This window comes from Papaver somniferum, chromosome 10 (genome assembly GCF_003573695.1).
Source record: "Papaver somniferum cultivar HN1 chromosome 10, ASM357369v1, whole genome shotgun sequence".
NCBI lineage: Eukaryota > Viridiplantae > Streptophyta > Magnoliopsida > Ranunculales > Papaveraceae > Papaver > Papaver somniferum.
This window is the reverse complement of record NC_039367.1, coordinates 91844371-91869318: the sequence shown is the minus strand read 5'-3', so window position 1 is coordinate 91869318 and position 24948 is coordinate 91844371. Positions and strand designations below refer to the sequence as shown.

Here is a 24948-nt window from a genome sequence, read left to right as displayed (position 1 = left end):
ATTGTAGAAATTTCTTTCTCTTTCATACTCTTGATCTCGGCTTCCCATAGCCACCAGTTTCTGTTGATTGTTACCCGTCACCTTCTCTTGTTGTACTTGCGAAGTATTCGCTACTGTGTTTATTAGCTTGGGTAATAAGCTTGCATTCGCTGTTTGTGAGTTGGTGTTCGCAACTGGATATGATTCCATTTCATTTTGCCTTTCCTCTAGAGCAATGTATTCTTCTTGAAGTTCTCGCAATTCAGTCATTGTGATCGTATTCTTGACTCTGAAAATTTGGACATACAATAGGTTTGTTGCAAACATAGCATTGATAAATGATAATATAAGATATCTCTCATCTACACGGCCAGCCATTTCGCTACACATAGTTCTCCATCTTTTAGTCAGGTGTTTCAAACTTTCGCCAATCCTCTGTTTTAATCCAAACACATCTTCTATACCAGGTCGCGAAGAATTATTACTTATATATGCCCCTAGAATGTAGTCTGCAAATGATTGAAGGATGTTATTGTATTCTTTGGTAGACCTTCAAACCATTTTAACGCCTCTCCTGTTAAGCTGGATGCGAAATATTTGCACAATACGGCATCATGATTTTCCCATTGTAACATGCACCTCACATAGGCTTTAATGTGTTGAATTGCACAAGTTGTTCCATCAAAAATGCTGGTTAATGCGGGCAAATTGCATTTCGGTGGTATTCCTCCTAATTGTACTTCCCTTGTAAATGGAGTTTTCGCAGCTTCTTCTATTGCTTCATCCAATTGTCTTCTGCCTACTTCTCCTCTATTATTTAGCATTCCTCTCATTTCTTCTAATTCTTTCAAGATTTGTTTATTTACACCTGAATTTTGATCCATTGGTCTTTTTAATTTCGCCTCTCTTCTTCTGCGTTCATGTCTTTCTTCTCTCGCGAAATTTTGCATTTCTTCTTCATTATCCTCATCTCGTCTTCTTCTGCGATTTCTTCATCTCTATCTTGAATTCGCATGATGATGTCTCTCATTTTCCCCTCATGATTTTGTTCATTTCTTATCAATTCCATTCGCTGTCTTTCAGCCATCCTCTTTTTCATCTACTCTTCATTGATATTACCGTTATTCCGGTTTTGTGTACGCCTTCTTTCTCGATTGTCGTGATTGTTCTGGCGAATTGTCTCCTGAAGCTCTTGTTCTTCCATTTCCGCTCTCAATCTTTCACGTTCGCAATTAAACGTGCTTGTTCAGCATAATGTCTTTCAATTTCTTCTTCAATCGTCTGTTGATTTCTTTGAGTTTCTCTTTCATGTAAAATTCTTCTTCCTTCCTCTCGATTTCCTTCGCCATCTTGGTCATTTCGTCCCTGACGTTGTCCGTTCTCTTGATTTACCATTTTTCCCATCATCAAAAGTTTCATTTTGTGGAACGTAACGATCATCAGCTCTTTCTCTATTTTCGCGATATTCTTCATTAGGATTTGATATTTCTTCTTGAATATTGTTTCCAGCATTGATTGTGGGTGAGTTTCGCCTCATTTCTCTTCTAGTCGATCTTGAATATGATTTTGTAATACTTCTCGATCTTCTATCTGTAGTCTTATATTTCCATCCTTAATTCGTGATTTTGCCTTGTTAGATTTGCACGTTCTTCTGCCTCAGCTCTTCTTTCTTCATGTATTCTTCGTCTCAACGTTTCTAACGCTCCAATTTCCTCATCTCCATGAATTATTCCTTCATCTGCTTCTTGATTTCTCTCTACCTGTCTATGGTTTCTGTTTTTGCTCTTCTTCTACTTCTTCTGCCGAATTTGATTGCCAAGTGTGTATACTCACCCTATCATAATCTGTATTCCTCCCTTGTACTAGTGTTTGTTGAATTGGTGGTTGAATTTGATTTTCTCTATTACTTCTCATTCTAGTAGATTCTCCCATTTCACTTCTTTCTCTCCAGCAATTCTCTTGCTTCTTCTAACAGTAGTCGGTTGTTCGGATGTATTTCTTCTTCTAGCCATTTCTTCAATGTTAACAATTGCAAGAAATTATGTAAAATTCTTAATCAATCACTCTAAATCTTCACAAATCTCAATATTAATCTTCAATTTTTCTAGAATAATCTTCGATGTGTCCCTGTTTCTAGCGCCGTTATGTAGTTACAGGAAATCCTACACTACACCCCTCATATGATTTCATTATTACTCAACTTATTTTTAGATTTACACTCTTAATTTTATTGATCAATCTTTGAATGTTCTTACAAGAAAAGATAAAGGAATCAAGAATGACCTCTGCTCTAGACTTTCTCTCTCCTATTTACTTGTTTCTTACTCAAAAAGATCTCTCTCTATTCTTTACAACTTGAACGGCTATTTATAGGGAAATACATAGTGGATGACAGCTAATCTGTCCTTTATTTTCGGGTATGGTCTGCGACATTCTACCAACCTTACAAATGTTAATTTCGCAAGCTCTCTAATTTTCGCAGGACTATTACATCTTTCTCGTGATCCTAGCTGACGTCGTTTATCGTATCATTTCTGAAATGAAACGTACCTCTGAGGGCTTTTATTGAAAATAGGGAAAAGAGTAATATTACATGGAAAGTGTTGGTAACCTAGCTACAAGCTGAGAACCAACACCCTTTTGAATAACAATACCTAAACGATGAAAAAGAAAACTGCCAGTGCCACAATTTGCGTCATTGTGAGATAGACAGTTCTTTAACCTCTTTACAAAAGCCACCGCGTCCTCACTTAGTTCACCTAATATAGTGAAAGCGAGAATATGAAAGCCATATCCGTGAGACTCACACTTCTCTAAATATTTGTTGCGTTTACGAAGAATCGCCTTAGAGAGAGCTTGGCCCTGGGTGAAAGAATGAATTTCCCCAGTGAAGGGAGAAACGCATGTGACATCGAAGCATGTATCTCGCCGTTTTCCCCAGTTGTGTACTAATAAGTCAGCAGGCTCAACAGCATTCTATCTGAAAGAAAACCTAAGGCTGCTTCTTTACGTGATGCGACACCGGCTTTGATACATATATCCATAAAAATGTCACGTACAGATCGTGCAGGAATTTGAGTCCAACGTCGCTAGCAAATGTAAGGCATGGTTCCAAATATGTCCATCTCCTTATTACAAGCGCGAAAATGATGACTGCCTTCGGGAAACAGCGGATGCCAAGTCGGTAGCTGAGAACCATCTGAAATGACGAGGTCCAAGGTTTGATTCAAAACCAGCAATGGGTATGGAAAGTAAATAATCTTGGGCGTGTTTGAGCTTGTTGCACTGCATAATACACTGTCACGTACACTAATGATAAGTTGTGGGTATCCGTTTCTTTCACTGCTTCGAAGTATAAAACATCCAGGGGTGCATAGAATGATGGGTTGTACCGTCAAAGCTATGTGAGGAAGAGGTAAGACCACAAACTTGGATGTAGGCTGCTAAGTCTTGCTGATATGTTGAGCTTGAACTGTTAGGGGAGGGATGTCCTTCAATATGACATCCTGTATAGCCCGAGTTTTGAAACTGTGAAGCCAAGTAGCAGTAATTGCTGGTGTCATGCATCGTATATACGCCTAGACCTCCGTCTTTGATTGTAGGGTAGAGATGCGGGTATTGCAATGGACCAATTCCTGCCCCATCTGCGTAATAAGTTGTCGCAAAATGAAAGAGGTAATCGTCAAAGTGAGTCATAGCTTGCTGCAATGCTAAGGGATTTGTTTGTGCGCATAGTGAAGATAATCTGGAGACCCCAGTACAATTGCGCTAATAATAATAGTTCCTTGCGATCCTTGAGCTTCTTGACGACTGACATGAGTTGAGTTTTTAGTCACTCTCTGCATCACCTTTCCTTGCAGAATTGCAAATCTAGACTGACAGGACTACCTAGGAGTTTGACACCAGTTGAGGGTCGACTATGTTGGCAGGAAAAACGCCTGGAATTAAACTCCGTTGGTCTGGTGTAGGCCAAAATAACTCGGTTTTGGTGATGTTGAGGTGAAGACCCTGCGGACACCTTCAGATTGAATTATAGCCAAGGCCTTGGAGACTTCCGCGTATCACCAATGATTGCCGTCGTCTAGGTCATGCATTTAAGCTAACTTGCACTTGGAGGCGATGCTCAATACAACAGATGGAGAGTAAGTGCAAAGAGCAACGGACCAATGGGGTCACCTTGTTGCACTCCTGTAGCCGAGGATAAGATTGAACTCATTATAGTATAGCGAGCCGGTTTAGCATAAAAAATTAAAACCCATTGAGCAATTGGCAGGACAATGGGATCTGACCTCTTGGATTAGTGTTGTACGATCACCATGTTGAATGCGTCAGAAGTCGATGAGTAAATGGAAGTTATTGTTCATTGTACCTTTTAACTACATGAGTCTGTTGACGGAATGGAGTATACTTTTCCACCACATGGCACTCCACTCTAAACTGGTAGTCACCCAATAAGTAGACATTTTTTCCAATTTTCACAGCTGCAACTTTGGAACTAGCCTGCGCCAGTATAGTACCCACTGCATGGGTCTAAGCCCACCACCAGGTTTTCTGCAATGGTTGTAGGGGAGCACTAGCAATGTATTCACCTAGAATGGCAGGGCATTTCCTGCAAGCAGATATTTACACCTGTGATTGATGTGACAAGCTCATCTGCAACTGCACTTGCTGGCTCCACTCATGGATCAAGTAGATGGTGCCCTGAGACCATCCCTGCCACAGGAGGTTCCTTTGGGGAAGTTTTTATAGCACCAAGGACTGCACCTTGTGGTCTACAGCAATGGGATCAACAGAGCTTGGTTCATGTGGGTATCGTAGGAGGGTGAGCATGTGGGTGTTTTCCTGCAGTTCCGTGAGTGTATCTGTAGTGCATGGTGCAATACCATTGATGAGAGAACTCGAATAGCCGATGTATAATGCCCAAAACTCAACTTCTTCCTGCAAGCCTGCAAGTTGGCACTCTCTTGAGTCTTCTTGCTTCTTGGTTTTCTCAATGGTTCACGCCTTGGTACTTCCAACAGTTTGGTGATGAGAGTAACACATCCATTATGTTATCTCCAGGTGAGTATTGCACGATTGATAGAGGCAACTTGCAAGAGTTTCCTGTTGCCAGAACGCTCTTCAGGTGTGTTCTTAGGAGTGTAGAGGTTGAGAGTGCAAATAGGAAGGAGCAGTAACTTTATCCATGATGATAAGTTAGTGGGACTCAATATGACAGCATCCAAGCATGATTTAAGAGTTCTTGAGAAGTTTAGTCGACAAGGTGAGGGAATACTATTGATAGTGGTATATTTCCTTTGAAGGACTTCATTGAGAAGTTCTACGGATAGGGATGGGGTATTCTCAGCCACAGTGTCTGTTGTGTCTGCGGCAGTCGCAGAAGGCTTGGTAATATCATAGATAAGGAAATCAGCATATTGCCCATTGAATGGTCCTGAGACAATTGTTCCATGATGGCTTGAATGACGACAGGGTTTTTTCCAGACATGCATACGCATGCATAAACTGCAGAGCCACATCTGTAATGACCCTAGAACTCGTTCCCATGCTGTAAAAACATTCAAGTTGTTGCTGATTCTCTCCTTGCAGGTTTGTTTAGCCTCTGCTGTACGAAAATGTCTGTCATTAAGGTGTCTGGTGAACGAACTGCGAACGAACCCTCTACCATTAACCCCGTCTCTGCAATCGTCAAACCCTTTAAAAGGACAATGAAAGTGATCACCGTATGACTCTGTATCTTCACCAGGATCATGGGATGGAGTAAAATCCGTTGCTGGGCTAAAGTATTGAGAATCTGATATAGAAGACGACGTCGTAGATGATGATACCTCATGTTGTGATGAGGAAGATGATCTAGAACGAGTACGACGCATGGCATCTGTAAAGGAAAAATAACCGCTGTAACTACCTCGGATGGTGAGAGACTGTAGTTAAGAATGGCATCAATCGAAAAGAGATAACAAGGGGATTTGAAAGATGAAGAGTGATCAGAATTCTATGGAGGAAATTCGATGCAATTGCCGGAACAAATTTGCAGACTTTCTGTCGCCTGTAAATCGCCCGGAGTTTCTCTCTCATACCCTTGTTATTGTTATTATTATTATTATTATTATTATTATTTCTGAAATTGTTCTGCGACGCTGTTGTGTTGTGTTGTTGATAATTTCGCTGAGACATTATCGTTGCGAGATTCTGATCCTACAAAGTTTTTATTGTGTTTGATATATATTAGTAAATTTTCACAAATTTATATGTTTATTGCGTGCTTAACACATAAAAAATAATTTTATAATTATGAATCCTTAGATTAAATACATCTAGTTTAGCAACGATCCTTTAAAACGAGACACTATAACATGCAATTTATTATGTGCATTTCCTTGCGTACTTTGATTTTATGCAATAGGGGTGGTAATAGGGAGTTTTTTTAATTACAAGGCATGCCCATATATATACCATTTTGTTAAAAGCTTATGCAACAATTTATGTATTTAAAGACCTACGTGGTTTGTTTCTAAGTTTGTGTCTATCTGAATATTTTAGAGGCGGGTTCTATATTTTAATGAAGAAATTAATGTTCTGGATAAACAAGTTACTAAGTTAGCAATTTCAATTTTTTCCGTTGACGACTATCTCTAGAAGATGGATTATCAAGTTATGTGGCAATATCTGACTTTTTGTGCTTCATCTTCTACATAACTTTTGAATTATCTTTTTGTTGTCATAAACTAATTCTAAAGTTTTAATTTTTAAATTTATGTACCTCTTTAATCTCCGCCGCTAATTGAAGTCCTATTTTTTGCAGTAAGATACTCATGGACTTCGTTGTCTTGTTCCTTTATTGACATCCCAAAAACCATACGCCTGAATTTTGCACGCTACAATTTTTATATTTACACCATAACCAACTTTCACCAGACACTCTTCTTGATTTTCAGTATACTTACCATTCGCTAAACTTAGGTAGATCTCAGGTGTATTATGAGGAGGCTTTAGACTACGACCTGAGCATACAAGTGACTATTGTGACGCATAAACATTAAGCGATAAAGAGGAAAAATCCAAACACATTAAAGAGCTTTCTGAAGAGAGAGGGCGACTGAAAATCCTTTTTAAATAGGAGAAATACCCATGGTAAGGTTAAAGCATAATTCCTACCAGACTACATCTGGGATAATTGGTGTTGGGAGAGTTTTGGGAAGACGTGGCACAATCTTAATTGTGGAGGAGAATGACTATACCATTGAGATTGGTAGCTTGCTAGGTTAATTTGTCCCAGATAGATCTATTGACTCGGATTTGGACCATAAAATTTGTTCTATACTGCAGGACGGTGTAGCGTCGGGCGATTCGAAGAAAAGATGTTGAATATCACAGCTATGGCTTTTAGAGAGATTTTTCATGGTAGATCAATTGATTTATGAAATTAAATTACACATATAAGGATCTAGGATATTGAGAATCACTGTTAATCATATATGAAGTTAATTATCATATGTAGAGAAAATTCATCTAGCAATAAGATAGATTTAGAGCTAAGGATGACTTGAGAATTGTTGTTGATCGTAAAAGAAATTTAATACAGAATAACATTGCTCATTTTCATTTTATTACATGAAAGTAACGTTAATCTGACTAACAAGACATATAAGTAGAGTTTCGAAGAGAATTTACTCCCATAAGTAAAATTATAAGGCAGTAAATAACTCTAGCTTTGGTGTTGAAACTTAATCTTGAAAAAAGTGAATTGATAAGTGTAGGGGTTGATGACATCATTCACTCCCTATCTTTGGATTTGGGCTGTAAAGTGGAAAAGTTACCTATCAAACTTGGATTTTCCATTGGGAGCAACTTCAAGATGTACAACAATTTGGTATAAGGTGGTGGAAATCAAGTTGACAATATGGAAGAAGAAACTACTGCGTGTCAAAGGCAGGTAGGCTGACTATTATGAAAAGTTGCTTATTCAGTTTACCGGTATATTTTTTGTCTCTCATTCATGTAACTGTAAGTGCGGATCTGAAGTTGACTAGTCTAATGAGAAACTTCTTATGGGATTTTTCTAACCAGAAAAGGAAATGTGTTGGGTATCTTGGCTCAAAATTTGTAGCCAAAAAATCTTGGTGGATGAGGTTTAAAGAACCTTAGATGTATAAGTAAAGATTTGAAGGCTAAACGGGTCTAGGGGTATGCAAAAGAGAAAAAAACATTGTGGAGAAGGGTGGTTGAAGAGAAGTTTAAGAATAAAGTTGTCGATTTGCTCCCAACTGATGATGCAAGGTTATGGGAGGGATATGTAGAAGAAGATTATTAATTCATTTTTTTTATTTTTTTTTGCAGGAGAAAATCTAATGTAAACTTAACAATGGGAAGTTGATAAGATTTTGGCAGGACAATTGGACTACTGGAGGGAGTTTACGGATTAGATATCCAAATATTTAGAAAGCTTGCACTAAAAAATATGCTACAATTGCGGATTATGATTATAAATGATAATCTAATTTGTTAGATTAAAAGAAGGTTGAGTTTTACAGAACAATTAGAGTGGGACTTGTCATGTGAAGAGTTGGGTCCGGTTCATGGACTGATAGAATATAAAGGCACTATGAATTTTGATGGTTACAATACAGTGAAAAAGTGTTATGAGATACAACTTCAGGAGGAGGATAGTCGGCAGTTTCAGAAATGGGTTAAAGGACAAAATGCCCCAGAATCGACCCCCTAGGTTTGAAATGCCCCGGACGTTAGGCAAGAAATCAAAATGCCCCAAAATCGTATCAAAATTCCCCATTCTGTTATGTTTTCCGTTTCAGAGTGTTAAGTGGTCAAATGCGTAAGCATGTGGCCCGCACGTGGAAATCGATTGACATTTATACCCTTCTGTCCACCAAGATGAAAATCTAGGATCGTATTTTCGTCATTTACTGAGATTGCGACACGTGTCGATTACAAAAATGAACGGCGAGAGATTTTGGGTTTTACATTTACCGATTTTTTTTTAAATGACCACGGTGTCCTATTAGCTAGGATCGCGACACGTGGAACATCCTAGCTAATCAACGACTAGATTTTCCGACCGTTGTGAGATTCCAACCGTTGTAAAACCCAACGGTCATTTTTTTTTGTCTCCCCTGACTTATAAATTGTGAAGATGATCCAACCAAAAATCAGTAAAAAAATTTTTTTACTGCATAATGGCTGCTACATCAAGCCAGGAATGTGAGATGTGCAACGAAAGAAATCATCAATCAATTGATTGTCATTAGATCTACACAAGGTGAATAGCTCATGCTTTTACACCATCACAGTAATAATTTCCATTTTAGCTCAAATAGCTCATGCTTATACAGTAATAATAGCTCTGCAATTTTAATTTTGTTCCCTAATAAAATTACAAATGGGGCTTTTACAGTAATCCCCAAATTCAATTATCCCCTAAAAATTGAAAACCCCCAAATTATAATCCCCAAATTCGTCAAACCCTAATTTTCCTCTACTACAGAAACCCTAAATCATAAAACCCCAAAAAAATTCGTAAATCGAGAAACCCATCCTACAGAACCCAAACCCTAAATCGTAAAACCAAAAAAAATTGAAGGAAGTTACCCAATTCGTCTTCCTGTCTCTCAATCTCTCACCGTCTTCCTGTCTCTCACCGTCTTCCTGTGTACATCGTCTTCCTGAAACTCATCGCCGTCCTGTCTATCAATCTCTCTCTGAAACGTTGAAAACCCTTGCTCGTAATTAAAATACAAAACAAAAGTTAGGTTAACTTTTACCTGTTCTTCACCTGTCCACGAACACCTTGCCTTGCATCCAATCCGTCTAATCGAGCAAGATCTTCTCTTCTTCTTCCACCCTCTCAATCTCTCATGGGTTCTCTCCTCACTCGCCTGTCTCTCTCAGCCTCTCTCTCTATGTCTGGTCTGTGTGGTTTAGGTTCGACAGGAGGAAGATAAGATCTGGTGCACACATACGAACCACATGGGTGGAACATGTGTAGATTAAGGTGCACGTGTCGGGACCTTGGATGCCACGTGTCATCGATTTTGGGGCATACGTGTCAAAGAGACTTACACGCTTCGTTGGGATAAAGGGCAAAACAGACATTTCACCTAACAGTTGACTAGTCAAAGGAAATCAAAATGCCCCATTTTGACCAAAATAGAGAAAACTAACGGAATGGGGCATTTTGATTTCTTGCCTAACGTCCGGGGCATTTTCAAACCTAGGGGGTCGATTTTGGGGCATTTTGTCCTTTAACCCTTCAGAAATATCTATGGATGAAGGGAATACCACCCAAGGAAGCTTTATGCATGTTAGGGCCCATTTTCTTGGTCTTTGCTCACTTTGAGTATGCTAAAGCACATGGGAATTGAGGTCCAAAGTGATTTATGTAGTTTCTGCAAGGAAGTGGAAGAAACTGACGATCATATTTTTGTAAGTTGTCGGTAGGCCTATAAGGTGTGGTCTTATTTTCTTAAATCTTTTAAAGTGAATTTGGTGGCTTCAACTTATTTAGAAGAACAATTTCAAGCTTGGAGACTAAATAATCTCAAAGGGAGAAGCAGAGAGATTTGGTGGAAGATATATTATGTTGTTGTGTGGCATTTATGGAAGGAACGTAATAGTAGAACTTTTAGTATAAGGGCTAAAGAAATGGAGGAAACTACTATGTTGATTAAGCAAACTTTAGTACTCCGGTTCATTGATAAAGGCGTTGTTAAAAAAATGCAATTAGTTAAGTCTTCTCTAATTGAGATACAATTCTAAACTCAGAAATGATGGATTGACCGAGTCCTCAAACATGTAATGGGTCCCACTTTCACCCACTAATAATCCCAATATTAAGAGCGCTTCTCGAAGTCATTTAATTACTAATCGGGACCGCGGGATTTAACAGCGGTGAGTGTATCATCTCCCTTCTGGACCTGTGATGATTCGTTCCTAGGTTGTAAGGGAAATTCCTATGGGAATGGCCAAACCCATTCTTTTGTTGAGCCAGGTGGATGTCCAAACTAGGTTTTCCACTATGGTAAAGCATTGGGTGTTAGATCAATAAGCGTGCGATCCAGGTAAAAACGCTGGCGTCAGTAGATCCAACTCTGGCGTTGGAAGGACAAACGCTGGCGTCGGAAGAACCAACACGGCGTCTCAAGACAAAACGCTGGCATTTTTGGTACAAACGCCAACGAGTAGTTTTTTAAAATTTGAAATTCACTTTTTACCTCTATAAATTACCACCATCTTCAAACAATTCACTCACACCAAAATTCACTTGAATTTTCTCTTTTAAAATGGCTGAAAAAGCGATCACACTTTTTTGCGATGCAAAACTTGAAGCTGCTGTTTCTAAGATATGTGGGAGTTTTAAAAAGATTGAAAAATGTAAAAGGGAAATGCAAGTTTTAGAAGTTGCTCCAAGAAAATGTTCCGCTAAAAGGCAAAGAAGAGCTCCAGTTTTGAAAGTTAACAACAAAAAATTCAAAAACAAAGGTGAAACTGTCAAAGAGCGCGTTGAATGGAAAATACGTCAACTGAAGATAAACAGGAGGCCAAAACGTGTACTTGATTTTTATTGAAGTTTTTATTATTGTCTAAGTTTATATCTTGTAAAAGAATTGGCAGTAATATCAACGAATGAAAATGTTTATATTTTAAAATAGATTTCCACTTCAGATTAAGTGAAATTTATTACAATTTAAACTTGCAAATAACATCAAACTACATTTTAATAAACCACAACAAAATCATAAAATCCAGCGACATTCTCTCTGTAAAGTTCATAGCATTCAAAATGCCTAAACTCTCTTCCGCTTTCTTCGGTAAACTTGGTCTGAGCTGTGGTTTTATGTAAAACAAATAAATAACAAGTTCAGATATTTTTATGATGCAGCTGAGTCTATAAGGACAAAGGTAAGATACTCACAAGTTCCTCGTTGGATAATCCAGAATTGCTACGATGAACCATCCACAATACTTTCGTATAATGTTTGACTTCCTTAGCGATGAATGCAATTCTTAGTTCTAGGCTCTTACTATTTCTTATGGCTTCGTTCTGCGATGCTACAAAATGTCCCCATACTCTTTCCCAGAAATTGTCATTGTTCATTGGTCTCATCATACGATGTAACCAACATCGAACAAGAGTAACATCTTCTTCCATTGTAAATACCGGCACGGCATTCGAGTGCAGTAACGATGTGCTTGAGATGGACCATCTTTTAGAATTCTGAAACACGCTTCGTAGCGAAAAGGTTTACCATGAGCTTCCTCCCAATTATCAAGAGTTATTTGGATCACTTCAACTTAAGTTACACCGCTGAACTTTTCTCAATCAATTTCCATTACCAGAACAAGAAATGGCTGGACTGCAAGCCTAATAGATTGAAAACGAGCACGCAATCGACGAGCATCTCGGTTTCCTGGGTTTCCCGTCAGTGAGACGAACATTAAAAAAACGTTATCCCAAAAAGAACGGTCATGAGAAATAACAACACCAGTGATTACCCTATGAAAAAAATATGCTATGCATATGGTTATATCCTCTTCTTTTGTAAACTTGGGACCACGATTTCTAACGGACATTTCTGCAAAGGGGGAGAGAGATTTATCAAAAAAGAAGAAGATGTGATTTTGGAGATGGGATGAATGAAATTTATAGGTCGAGAAAGAGAAGGGAGCCGTTGGAAATTTTTCCGTTGGCGTTTGAAGTAAAAGCGTTGGCGGCTTTCCTTTAAGCGCCTATTTGAATTACATAGAAGTTGGCGCTTGTAGTAAAACCGCGCGACTTTACTAAAGTCGCCCATTTGAATTACCAACGCCTATTTTCTATTATAAATACATCACTAGGTTTTATTCTAAACCAAACCAACCGATTTCTTTCTCAACATCCACCATGTTTTCTAAAGGCAAAGCGAAGCAAATATTATGTGTCGAAGCAAAAGAGGTTTGTCCATTATGTTTCATGGATAACCACAGTCTTATACAATGTCCTTGGATGTATTCAAAGTGTCCGTAGGAAGTTTGTTCACGTATCAGAATGGTGATTGAATCACAACCGGACAAGCTCAGGTATTTGCAATGTCAAGATCCCAATTGTTCAGAGGAACCACATATGCTAGATGATGCTATGAAGATTAAAGAAGAAGAAGAAGAAAAGATTGCAACACTCTGCAAAAACTTCAAACTTAAAGCCAAATTGAAGAAGGAGCTATTACACTGCAAGCATTGTGGATATGGAGATCACGAATACAAAAACTGTCCACAGAGAATCAGTGCATGCTCAAAGCCAGGTTGCAAGAATTTTATGCATTTGCGGACTTCTTCTAAAGAAGACACATATGGAAGCCATTTATGAGAATGTCCCATGTGTTTTTTAGTGGAGTGGGTTGATTGAAGTTGTTTGACAAATAGATTCACTATGGTATTGTTATTACGATTATCTTCACATTTGCACGTCAGAAATTTAAATCTTTCCTGGATTAAAAATTGCACCATCAATATTAATATCATAAATAAAAACGTACTGCATTGAACAACCACCGCATCATACATGAAAATAAAAGAAATACATTAGATTAAAACAACTACTACATAGGCGTCAATTCTCGGCGGGTGGTGGAATTGAGGATTGTATCTATTGAGCATCCTAAGAATGTTGGAACAAGCATGGAAGTCGAAAGGACGACCGCGGTGAGTTACTGGCCACATCGCTAGAGTTATGGGTTCCACTTCATGTTCGGTTTCACCGTTGAGCTTATTTTTGTGATTCTCCATTAGTAAAGCCATGAATTCCAATACATTCATACTAATTACACTAAAACGACGCTGCAATCCATGAGAATCACGCCCATGGATGTTCCCAGTTTCAGCGGTGAACATTATGTAAACCTTCTCCCAGAAAGTTTCGGTCGAATCGGCTATATTACGCATGACAACATTTTGTGTGTGAAAAACAAAGGCTCTGCAAATAGCTAAATCCTCTTGTTTAGTGAATCTAACAGCATGAACTCTGGGAGGCATTTTTGTAGATGATTTGAGAGTGAAGAATGTGTAGAATGTGTGAATTTGGAGTTGAAATGAGGAGTATTTATAAAATTCAAAAATGTAGCCGTTGGATCACAAGATTTTTCAGCCGTTCAGATTGAGTTGTTGGGTCAGACGCTGGCGTTTCTAGTATGCACGCTGGCGCTTGAAGTCAAGCCGCGCGTTAGTGGTAAAAGCGCCGACGTTTTTCCTTCAAACGCCAGCATTCGTAGTAAGCTCGCCCGTCCTTACCACAGACGCACGCTGGTTTGTCCATCTGGATGTTCAAATCATCAAATATATTGAGTTGAACATCCATTTTTCATGTTTGTTTATTCCATAGTGGAGCAAAATGAACAAACTCCAACTTTGTTCATTCCATAGGAATTGCTCTAACTCTTTGACAGTCTCTGACTCTTTGTACGTATTTTATTTTCAACTTTCTTTTTTCGAAAATGAAAAAGCCGGTAGTCAAAAGTAAAGTACACGTGGATGGAAAAGATCTAATCCACACCGTCCATTTTATCCATATAGTGGAGAACGATGACTAGTCTCTTCCAAAACGAAAAATCAAAAACTCCCTCCTCCTCCGCCATTCTCTTCTTCTTTCCCCTTTGTCTTTGATAAAAAAATAAATAAATCAAATCTAAAGATGATCATACATCATTTTTCATCTTCTTATCGTACACACTGTGTGTTTAGTTGTATTGTTGTAGTAGTAAAAGTTGATGATGATACAATTAAGGAGGACTGTAATCCTATCAGATACTTCGATGATGATCATCATCACTCATCCGACCCAGTCTCCTACTTTCTTTCTTATAAATACAAAGTGTCTAACTCCATTGTATCTGTTCTTCTTCTTGCTCGACTGGTTTTCTCTCTCCTGGGATCATCTGCAACCTCTCAAGAAGAGAGGTGAGATATGATTTCTAGGGTTTAGTTTTTTATCTTATTTTCATGCTTTTTATTTATCTGTTTAATTAGTTTTTGTTGATTTAATCTCTTAGTTTGAACAGTTGTTCAAGATTTTTTAGGGATTATAGCGTTCAATTTTGGTTCAATACGAGAACAGTCGTGTTTTTTTTAGGGATTTTGTAATGTATTTTGTAAATTAGTTGATTCGATCTTCTTTATGCTCTAATTAGGTTTAATTTGTTAATGATCTTAGTTGATGATCATCCTATCTTTGATCAATTCATCTTTTTAGGGTTTTTTTTTGGGTTTTTGGGTAATGTGATCATAGTTATTTGTTTTTGATTCGTAATGTAGTGATTTTCTCTGATTTAATCTTCTGTTAAACCTATTTAAGTTTCCAACTTATTGATTCTTCATTCTTTGTTTTGTTTTCTAAAACCTAACTTAGAAAGAATGCTTTTCCTCTTCATAAATAGGTTGTGGAACCTATTATTGGTTTCTAAAACAAATGAATACTCAAACGGCATTTATGTTTTTCAGAATCCTTTACATTTTCGGAAACTTTTCACTTTTGTTTCACTAATTGGTTTTATTGAAAACCTTTTAGATAAATCATGGCATGTGTAATGACCAGAGCCAAAGCCATTACTAGTTTTGAGAATTATCAGATTCTTAAAACCAGTAGAAAACCACATTATCCTCCCACTCAAATTAGCTTCCACAAACAGCCAGTAGGATTAGGAAATACCAGGCTTACATTGAAGAAGAAGAAGACGAGGCACTTGTATCCTGTTGTTGTTTCAAAGCTGAATTTCCCTCTACAACATGGTATGTATATTTATGTAATCTGTTTGTATAGTGGTTTGCATTAAATTCATAATTTGGTATTTGGCATTCTCTTTTGTTTGTATAGGTGGAAAGAAAAATCTGCTGGTATTGCTTTGGAGATTGCTAAAGCTTTGATACTCTGGGTAAAGTTGCTTGCCCTTTTGTATTATATCCGTTTCATTATCTTTGGTTTGGATTGCTTTTTGATGTGCACTGTTCTCTTATGTTTTTTTTCAGATAGCGGGAAGGTTGTACAAGAAATGTGTATTCATCGCAAGTCCTCCATTTGCCAAAGATGATATGATACAACTCAAAGTTAACGGGGACCTGATATGCGGAGCTGTGGAGGTGAGATTCAATCCTCACCAACTGAAGTAGTACTTATACTCGGATAGTAGCATATAACTCTCATTCTTTTATATTTCGTTTTCCAGAAAATTGGCTATACAAAGACATATATCAGAGGGGTTGATGGTCATATGTATAGTGTACCAAATGCTGAAGTTGATTCCAAGAATATTAAACACCTCACCCTGGTCACTAAAGTTTCTAATGTCAAAGCTGATGCTGAAAAAGTTACCAAGAAAGAAGGCGACGCAATACTGAATGGGCAAGGTGATGCCAGAAACGCTCCCAAGAAAGATGTAGACACAGAATTAAAATTGTGGGGAGTCACCTTAAGCGTGCAGATAAGTTTTGAAAGTTACGAGAAGATGAATAAAAAGATAAAGGCAATCCGTGACTTCATTACCAGCAATGATCATGTTAAAGCACACAAGCATATCACGGTCTTCATTGAGGCTTTTTTACCCGATAAAAAAGCATTCAAGGTATGGTCATTTTAAATTTTGTATGATTATTGGTTACCTAGAGGAACTGTGTCTGTGTAGTCTTCTGCACAGCCTGTCGCAACCCAGAATAAAGGAGGAGTGTTTGTGACTGCTTACAAGTCCTCATTTTTCCTTGCTAGCCTGCCCCAACTTGTTTGGGACTTAAAGGCTTAGAAAAAGAAGGAAGATTGGTTACCTAGAGGAAAAATGACACTTAATGTATTCTACTGCAGGTTTCAATGGGTTTCTTCGTGGATGCGCATAAGAATATAAACGATTACTCAGACATTCAGGTTGGTGTTCTACTAAAATTTGGATATAGCTATTCATTTATGGGTTTAAAACGTTTTTCTTTTCTAACCAAGTTTTTTATTTCTTTTTGTTTTGACTGAACAGGGGTATTTCCAGATGAAGCTGGAAGAATTGGTAACACTGACAGTCAATGAGATAAGCTGAATGACATACTGGCAAAAATAGCTAAAATTGAGACACTCCTTTATAGATAGTTTTGGGAATTGTCAATGACAAACTGTACATGGACTCAGTTTTTAGTGTCGTTTCGTATATTTTGTTAATAGATATAAAGAGGGAAGTGAAGGCATATGCAGCAGACGAATAGGTTTTGCTGATTTGTTTTGAATCATTTTTCAACTCTCAATTACATTGTAAAATTTTCTCCACTTAATAAATCCAGTACTTTTGATAACTATTTGTGTCTTATATTTATCTGTTGCACATGCATGCGAAGCCTCTGAATCAAACCCCATGTTTCTTTCTACACAAAGTCTAGCATTTGTTTGTGTATTGGCCATGGCCAGCAGTGTTATTCACCCCTGCTGGGAGAACTCTGAAAATTCAATTGAAGGAAAGTCTTTGTACGTCAATGCTAGACTTGAATTGAAATGGTGTCTCAGTCACTCAGATTTTATGAACTAAGCATATATGATGCATCTGGCGTAAAGACAACATGTTGAAGCCTACCGGCGTAACAGTAAGATGCTACTTTTCTTGTTTCTTCAACTGTAGACTGTAGTTGTTTATTTACAAGTCATGTTTCAAGCAAGTAAAGTTTGTCAGTTTTGAGCTTGAGTTAATTATGAATGTGCGATCTCTCATTTCTTTTTTTGATTCCCGATAATGCTTTGACTCTTCTCACTGCATATGATTAATATGTTTACTCAATTACGTAGCATCTAATATAAATTTCATTGTCATGTTCTAAGTCGGTTACCTACAATTGTGTCTTTGCAGGCAAAAGCCTGTGTCGTCAGAACAGGTGAACGATTCCGGGGTGAGAAAGTTTGCAGAAAAGTGCGTTGCCTCTGATGAAGAGAATGAAAGTGTAGGTTTTCATTACGACCAAATCCCAGTCATTCAGGTGAAAAATCAAAATGATCTTGCATTCTTTGATTCTAATTCTTAGGATTTTCTTGCTTACTGGTTGCTTGTTGTCCAGTGTGTTTACTTTCATCCAGTTACTGACACAAACAAAATGTGGATCTCAACATTAATAGCTCGAGTTCATATAGTGTATATGAGGGCATTCATGGGTCAAATAGAGGCTGCAGACTTGGATTGGTCGAGTGTTTGGTTGGGTACTGAATTGAGGTTTAGAAGCTGACTACTCTCAATTGATGAGTATCCTTCCAAAAGGAGCAAGGTCTGATTCTGTTTTTCCTTTCATGTATTTACTTTTGAGCTGGTAGTTCAAATAGAATCTGAATGAACTTGTGTTCTCATCATGAAAGACTGAATTAGATCTTAAGCAGAGTTGATAAAAAGACTTGACAATTTAGCAAATTGAAAGGAAATGTTATTCAGTGAACCAGTTCTTTGATCTCAATCTATTGTTAGTTTTATAGGTTACACTTATCTTTTGTTTGGATGCATCTGAGAAATTTCTATATATTAATAGGCGTTTCTAAGCAAGAGTTTCTCCGACCTTAGAGCTGGATGGTTAAAGGTTTGGAATGTGGGCAATCATAATTACGAAAATTCAGTCTACTGATAACTCCATGTGCACACTCTTTGTTAGAGCGGACAACGATGTTACTACCGTGCAATAAACTAAGGCTAAAGTTGTGTTCAAATGCATTTCTGTTTTTTCGTTGAAGGTTGATGCAGCTATTATACGTATAATGAGGACAAGGAAAGTGCTAAGCCACGCTTCTGAGAACCTTTTGGTCTTTGATACTGAAATTGAAGCAACTAGGTAAATCATCCAATGAACAAAAACTAATTCTGATTGTTGAAATTCAGAGGAGTTGGTTCTGATGAACAAAGTTCATGAAGTAGTCAATTTGTGAGGGTGAAGCATTCCATCTCCATGCAGGACTTGAAGAATGCAAAACCAATAGTTGATTGGATAGCATTGCAGAACCACAATATGATTTCAACCTTATTATTGATGAGTGGTAATAGAATTGGACTTTAATCATGATGCAGGTAATAGTTTCCCTGATATAATCAACATTGAAATGATTTCAGAAGGATATCGTCTGGTTTTTAATATGTTCTATGCACAACAGTTATTTACAGTGGATAGTTTCTGCGTTTATTTTGAATTATGACGAATCATGCTGATGATATAATCTGTTGTGGTGTAATGTGCATACATGCAGAAAACACAAGAACTGTCTCAAAGAACCTAAATTACAAAGGAAAGTGGGATAATGCAGCCCCCAGGGACACTGTGGATGTCTTGATCCAGAAGTGATTCAGGTATTATTATTCTTGATGCACCACCTTGATCTCGTTATGCTTTTCTCTCTTCCTACTCTATCATTATAGGTAATTTTCTTGTGAGCAAGGAACCGCACTTTGTCCAATTTTGCCAGACTTCGGGCTTACGAAGAGAGTGTCAACCACTATCAAACAAGGACTTAATCAAGATTTTAAGTGAAAAATCTGAGTAACTTTTCCCCTTTAATGCATTAATTCCTTATTTTTTTATTGCTGTTCTTTCAATCCTTGATGAGCCTAACTGGGCACTTCGGTACTGTCTGATCTGTAGGAGGCCAGGGGCATTCTGCCTTCTTCCTGTATGATTTTTTTTTCCAAAGAAGCTTGAAAAACATAAATTACTAAATTAGAGTAATAGATGACGTTCTTGAAAGTTTGCATTAGTGGATTTCAGAGAGAAATTTAGTTTGCATCTTTGCTACTATCAAGGGTTTCTAAATTATTGCACCGTGCCGCTGAATATAGATCAATCTGAAATAAACAAATTTCATCCACCTTTGTAACCTAAAATCCTTGAACAAATGCTAGTGTCAAAGATTCTTGAAAAACAAGTCATTTATTTCTCTTTGCTCTTTTCTGATGATTTCGTTGTGAATGTATTTGTGCTTCACTATCAGCATGAAAAGTTTATTCAAATAATTACTTTGTTTTACTTTTCAGGTAACATACCGAAGTATCCAAAACACTGTACTAACCTTGAGCCCTTTGTTTCCTGTGTTTAAATTTAATGGTAAACAAAGTCCCTCATAAAACTTGAGCTTTGAGGACAATGTGCTTCAGAATTCATGGCTTGACCAGATAGTGATTTTATTCTTTTTATTCTTCGCATGTCTTCACTGCCACAAATTTGTTGATGTTAATATTTTTGTGTGATTCTGTTGCAGGGGGATAATGTGGCACTTTTGTCTGCTTTTGCTGAAATGGACTTGGGTTGCTGGGGACCTTCCTGAGCAGGCTATGGGTGTAAAAAATGTAGTCTTCCGTGCTTCTACACCAGCAAGGCTATCCCTTGTAAGTACTCATAGCTCATAAATCTCTTTCTTACCAGCAATAAGTAGGATATGTACTTACCCTTTTCTTTTTCTCCTTTTCAAAGAACCATAAAATCTATACGAGACCAAAGAGCAAAAGGTATGAAGGCCGTCCAGGAAAAATCAAATTCAACTAGAAGGAAGTATCACACTTAAATCCTGTATGGCCACGTCCATTGCTCTCTATTATTAGTCACATTTTTCATAACAATCCGTTTTTATTATAGTTGTACTATCAACTAGCTTAACTTTGAATCGAACATCTCATGATAGCTGTTCCAGACTTCCAGCAACTAGTTGTGATTTCATTTCTTCATAGCGGGTGGCATTTGAATTTTACATTCCATGCTTTTCCAGGGACACTGGTATTTATGCGGGTTCTAAATCTTTCTCGGGGTCTCCAGTACCATTTGCCTTGGCAATAAAAACATCTTTTCCCTATTTAATTTGGCAATACAAAAATATCTCTTCCCTATTTTATTTGTTTATAAATACCTTATGCTTTACAGGTCTTTCATCAATAATGGATGCTCGCAATGTGTATATGATGTTGCCTTTTGCGGAATCTGTTCTTCAAGGGTTAGTCGAGTTTCAAATTACTTATGCTGCATTTTTTCACCTGAGTCTTTTATTAAATTTCAGCAATTGTTTTATGTCCTGTTGGTTCACCGTTCACTATTCACTTTGCTATTCATTCTCACCTCCGATTTTTAACATCCTATTTATGGACTGCAAAATTATTAATACAGGGCAGCAACATATGCAGAGTGGATCTATGACACACCTGTTCTCTCTGATGTCGAAGCCAAACCGAGGCAGCTCCTCATTAAGCTAAGGCATGGTGGTAATATACTTGGTACTGATGAGTAAAACTCTGGGTATTTAGTCGCTAAAACCATAGCTGGGAATTGCAAAACCTGATTAGGCATGTGCCTCCAAAGATGGGAAAGCTGTTAACTTATTATAGATACTGCTGCTGGCATGCTTGGGAAGTAAGATCCTCCTGTTCAGCTGGGGTGCATTCACTCATTGATAGCGGGTATTGTAGAATTTCATATTCATAGACAATTTCATGAATCCTCTGCAATCTTTAAATATTCTATAGCAAGTTAGCGTTCTTAGTGTTTTATCTGCAGAAAGCTTAAGCTCGGAGAAATTGTTGCAATAATTTGGCCAGTGTTCGGAGCAAATGGAAAAGACAACATAAAGGTTTGCAGTGGAACTCCTTTACTCTTTACTTCAGTTTCAAAAATGGTGCAAGAATATATTTTCCTCAAGTTCCCGTTTTCTTGTGTTTTCGGTGTTAGGTTCATCATGTGCTCAACCACACCTCTGGTCTGCACAATGCATTAGCTAACATTATGTCAGAAAATCCTCCATTACTGTGCGGAAGGGACGGATGTTTTTATCCTTTGATTCGGCTTTGCGGTGGGTTTATCGAGGTATTTATTAAATTGTACATTATTAACTTTATCAAGCATTAGGGGTGCGGAAGCATAGATCACGGGGTTTAGATGTAGTTCTGATCTGTTTAACAAAAGGCGTGGGTCTTAAATCATCATCACAGCACACAATTAAAGATCAAAACGATCTCATGGCATCTTAAACACATTCTGTTGTTTATCTCCATCTACTGGCACTGAGAAGATGCTACAGAAACAAAACAACAACCCAGTTCTTTGCTCTGACTGACCTCTTTCCTTTTGATCCACCCTTCTCTCCTTTTCTTTGTACTTTTTTTTTTTCTAAATGTGGACATTTCCCTGCATCTAATTACGGGATTACAAATATACAGCATGCATCTTGGATAAAATTACATGATGTTTTGGAAGAAAAGCTCATACATCCACTCAACATTGAAGGTGAGCTGTATATTGGTGTTCCTCCAGGCAAGCTCTTCAAATTCAGATCCTCCTCAATAGTTATAGTTGACTTGATATTGATAAATGTTGTAGACATTCATACTTAGGGTTTTTAATCAAATATCATTACTTTTTATCCCCAAAAGATTTGCATAACATATCGACATCATGCAAGGTATTTCCAGGTGTGGAATCCCGACTAGCAACACTGACGCTTGATATGGAAGATCTCAAATGCCTGTCAAATATCGGCAATAGACCTGACTTACCGTCAAGTTTCCAGCCAGAGCACCCGTCTCAGCTAGTGACAGTTCTTCCAACTAGAGTGTTACCCCCTTATTCTGCAACTCTTGCGGGTGGTGGCGTGGTATTCACTAGGTAGTCATCCGCATATACCAAATTCCCTACAGCAAAAGGTGAAAAAGGAAGTGACCCGAATTAGAGACATATTGTTTTTAAAAGCCTGACTTAGAGAACAGATCAAACCCAGTTGCACTAATGACAGTACTGGTAGCAGTTGTCAAAGCAGTGAGACTTCCGAAGATAATCTTGAAACTACGATTAAAGTGGACAGAATGTTCAGTAACCCAAAAGTTCTCGATGCATTCTCAGGTGTGGTAGAGATTACAGGAATGTGGTTGTACCCAATAGGAAGTTCGATTGCGGCTTAGAAGGTTCAATTCAACAGATGGATCCATCATCAGTTTTGGTGGATTTACAGTTCAGAATAAGGTTGTTCAGATGGATCGCTGGAGTTCTCGCGCAATGTTAGGGGTATTAATTAACAGTAGCAACAGGTGATATCTTTTTACATCATCACCGGAAGGTCGATTGAGTCAGTTATTTGTAAAATACTACCTCTGTCCCTAATTAGATGACCTATACCATAAATAAGTGGAGTAATGGATTAGTATTATTATAAGATATATGTAAAATTTGATAGCCATATTTATATTCATTAGGTAGGTGTTTTAAAATGTTTTCCAATGATATAAAATTTACGAAAATCCGTTGTATAGTTTGAGATAGGGCTGTCAACGGCACTTAACGTAACGAATAATGGCTCTGCCGCTACTGTTGCCATTAAAATTAGCGGTTAACCGATATCCGTTAAGTGCCGACGGAATTATGAAATTCAAAACCATTGCCGTTACGTCGGACTTATCGGTTAACGGTTAATTTTCCGGTACCAACCGGTATGTCACAGGACAACACAAAACAGGTTTAAAACACATTCCAATTACACGTAATAACTTCTAAATCCATGCCACACAAAAAAAAAAACATACAGATGTTCATGTTCTAAACCAAATTACATGTTCAGATGTTCTAGCAAAAGAAAAAAGTGTTTTTGCAAAAGAAAAGACAAAGGATTAAAGGAACTGCCAACTGCATCTGCTGATCTGCAAATGCTTCCTCCATCTCCAGATTCTCCACTGCCAACTGCATTTGCAAATGCATTCCTCCTTACTCCTTAGTCCCCAACTTCTGCATTTTGAAAGGAAAATCAAAAGTGTTGGACAGTGAAGCAACTTAAGCTGGCAGTGTCAATACAATAAGGCAATGACAATAAATATAAAATCAAGTAAAAGATTAAGGTGTAAGGAAACTTACCAGTAACACAACTATCACTGTCACTGAGAGTAAGATCTGGCAACCAATCACCCAAACAAAGCAAAGCTTCAACAAGATCTGGAGCTAATGAACTCTTGTGAGATGTGAGAACTCTGCCACCAATACTAAACATAGATTCTGATGCTAGACTTGTCACTGGAACTGCCAATACATCTCTTGCAATCCTTGAGAGAATTGGGTACTTAAGAGCATGATTCTTCCACCAACTTAAGATATCAAACCTCATCTCTTCAGTGGTTGTGCCTTTAGGAAGAACTTGTTCTGCTAAGTATGTCTCCAATTCTGACTTCTCAACCTCAAACATATTGTTTTCCATAATGAAATCATCATAACCAAATTCATATGATGTTGTTATACCTGCAGAGCTCTCAATTGCAGTTGAATGCATTCCAATATCAAAGTAATCTGGAGCTGTAGTGTTACTGTTAGTTTCATAAGCACAAAAAAGAGCATTGAGTTCAAGCTCAAATTTGTTACAGTGACTTTTATAGTGTTCCACACCATATACTCTCTTCATAACAAACTCCACCCATTTAGCTTTGTACCTAGGATCTAAAACAACCCCAATGCCCATCAAAGTGTTACTTTCTTTCCAGTAGGCATTAAATTTCATCCTCATATTCTTGGCCATGTCTCTGATATACTCATGCTCACTTGATTCCCAGGTCTTAATGCATCTATTAACTTCTTGCACCCCATTATAATACAAATTTGCTGTGGGATACTTAATCCCAGCAAATTTGGTTGAAATGATATCAAACAACTCCAAACATTCACATACATGTATTCCTTGTTGACACTCCTTAGCAGTTGGTAGTATCTTGAAGTCATTATCCAAATCAGCTAGCCTAAAAAAAGCTTGTCTCAGAAAGATTGCATCCTTTAGCATCTTAAAGGTGGAGTTCCACCTGGTATCCACATCTAAACCCACAGACCTTGAAGTAGGAAGCTTAACTTTGGAAATAGCACATTCAAATCTCTCTTTTCTAGCCTGACTTGCTTTGACATATTTTACACACTCTCTAACTGCATCTATAAATGGAGCAACCACTCTCATTCCACACCCCACAATCAAGTGCAATACATGATTACTAC

At 37.8% G+C, this 24948-nt stretch overlaps 2 protein-coding genes across 2 annotated transcripts; both read left to right on the top strand.

Moving 5' to 3' along the window:
- Positions 1–14584: 14584 nt before the first annotated feature.
- On the top strand, positions 14585–17286 carry LOC113317531. Its single transcript, XM_026565666.1, has 7 exons — positions 14585–14925; positions 15533–15753; positions 15839–15896; positions 15991–16101; positions 16188–16583; positions 16817–16876; positions 16980–17286. The coding sequence occupies exons 4-7, from the start codon at positions 16054–16056 to the stop codon at positions 17037–17039; spliced, it is 564 nt and encodes a 187-aa protein (XP_026421451.1). The 5' UTR covers positions 14585–14925; positions 15533–15753; positions 15839–15896; positions 15991–16053; the 3' UTR covers positions 17040–17286.
- Positions 17287–18615: 1329 nt separating this feature from the next.
- On the top strand, positions 18616–23053 carry LOC113314958. Its single transcript, XM_026563280.1, has 10 exons — positions 18616–18795; positions 18876–19028; positions 19205–19304; positions 20210–20336; positions 20714–20935; positions 21106–21395; positions 21493–21565; positions 21664–21798; positions 22152–22218; positions 22404–23053. The coding sequence occupies exons 6-10, from the start codon at positions 21298–21300 to the stop codon at positions 22598–22600; spliced, it is 570 nt and encodes a 189-aa protein (XP_026419065.1). The 5' UTR covers positions 18616–18795; positions 18876–19028; positions 19205–19304; positions 20210–20336; positions 20714–20935; positions 21106–21297; the 3' UTR covers positions 22601–23053.
- The last annotated feature ends 1895 nt before the right edge of the window (positions 23054–24948 follow it).

Excerpts from the sequence above, each read along its gene's own strand:
- LOC113314958 (XM_026563280.1), top strand. The coding sequence starts at position 21,298 with ATGGGAAAGCTGTTAACTTATTATAGATACTGCTGCTGGCATGCTTGG. Across the intron at positions 21,396-21,492 it reads CATTCACTCATTGATAGCGG|AAAGCTTAAGCTCGGAGAAA; the intron begins GTATTGTAGAAT and ends TTTTATCTGCAG. Across the intron at positions 21,799-22,151 it reads TTTGCGGTGGGTTTATCGAG|CATGCATCTTGGATAAAATT; the intron begins GTATTTATTAAA and ends ACAAATATACAG.
- LOC113317531 (XM_026565666.1), top strand. The coding sequence starts at position 16,054 with ATGATACAACTCAAAGTTAACGGGGACCTGATATGCGGAGCTGTGGAG. Across the intron at positions 16,102-16,187 it reads TGATATGCGGAGCTGTGGAG|AAAATTGGCTATACAAAGAC; the intron begins GTGAGATTCAAT and ends TTCGTTTTCCAG. Across the intron at positions 16,584-16,816 it reads CCGATAAAAAAGCATTCAAG|GTTTCAATGGGTTTCTTCGT; the intron begins GTATGGTCATTT and ends ATTCTACTGCAG.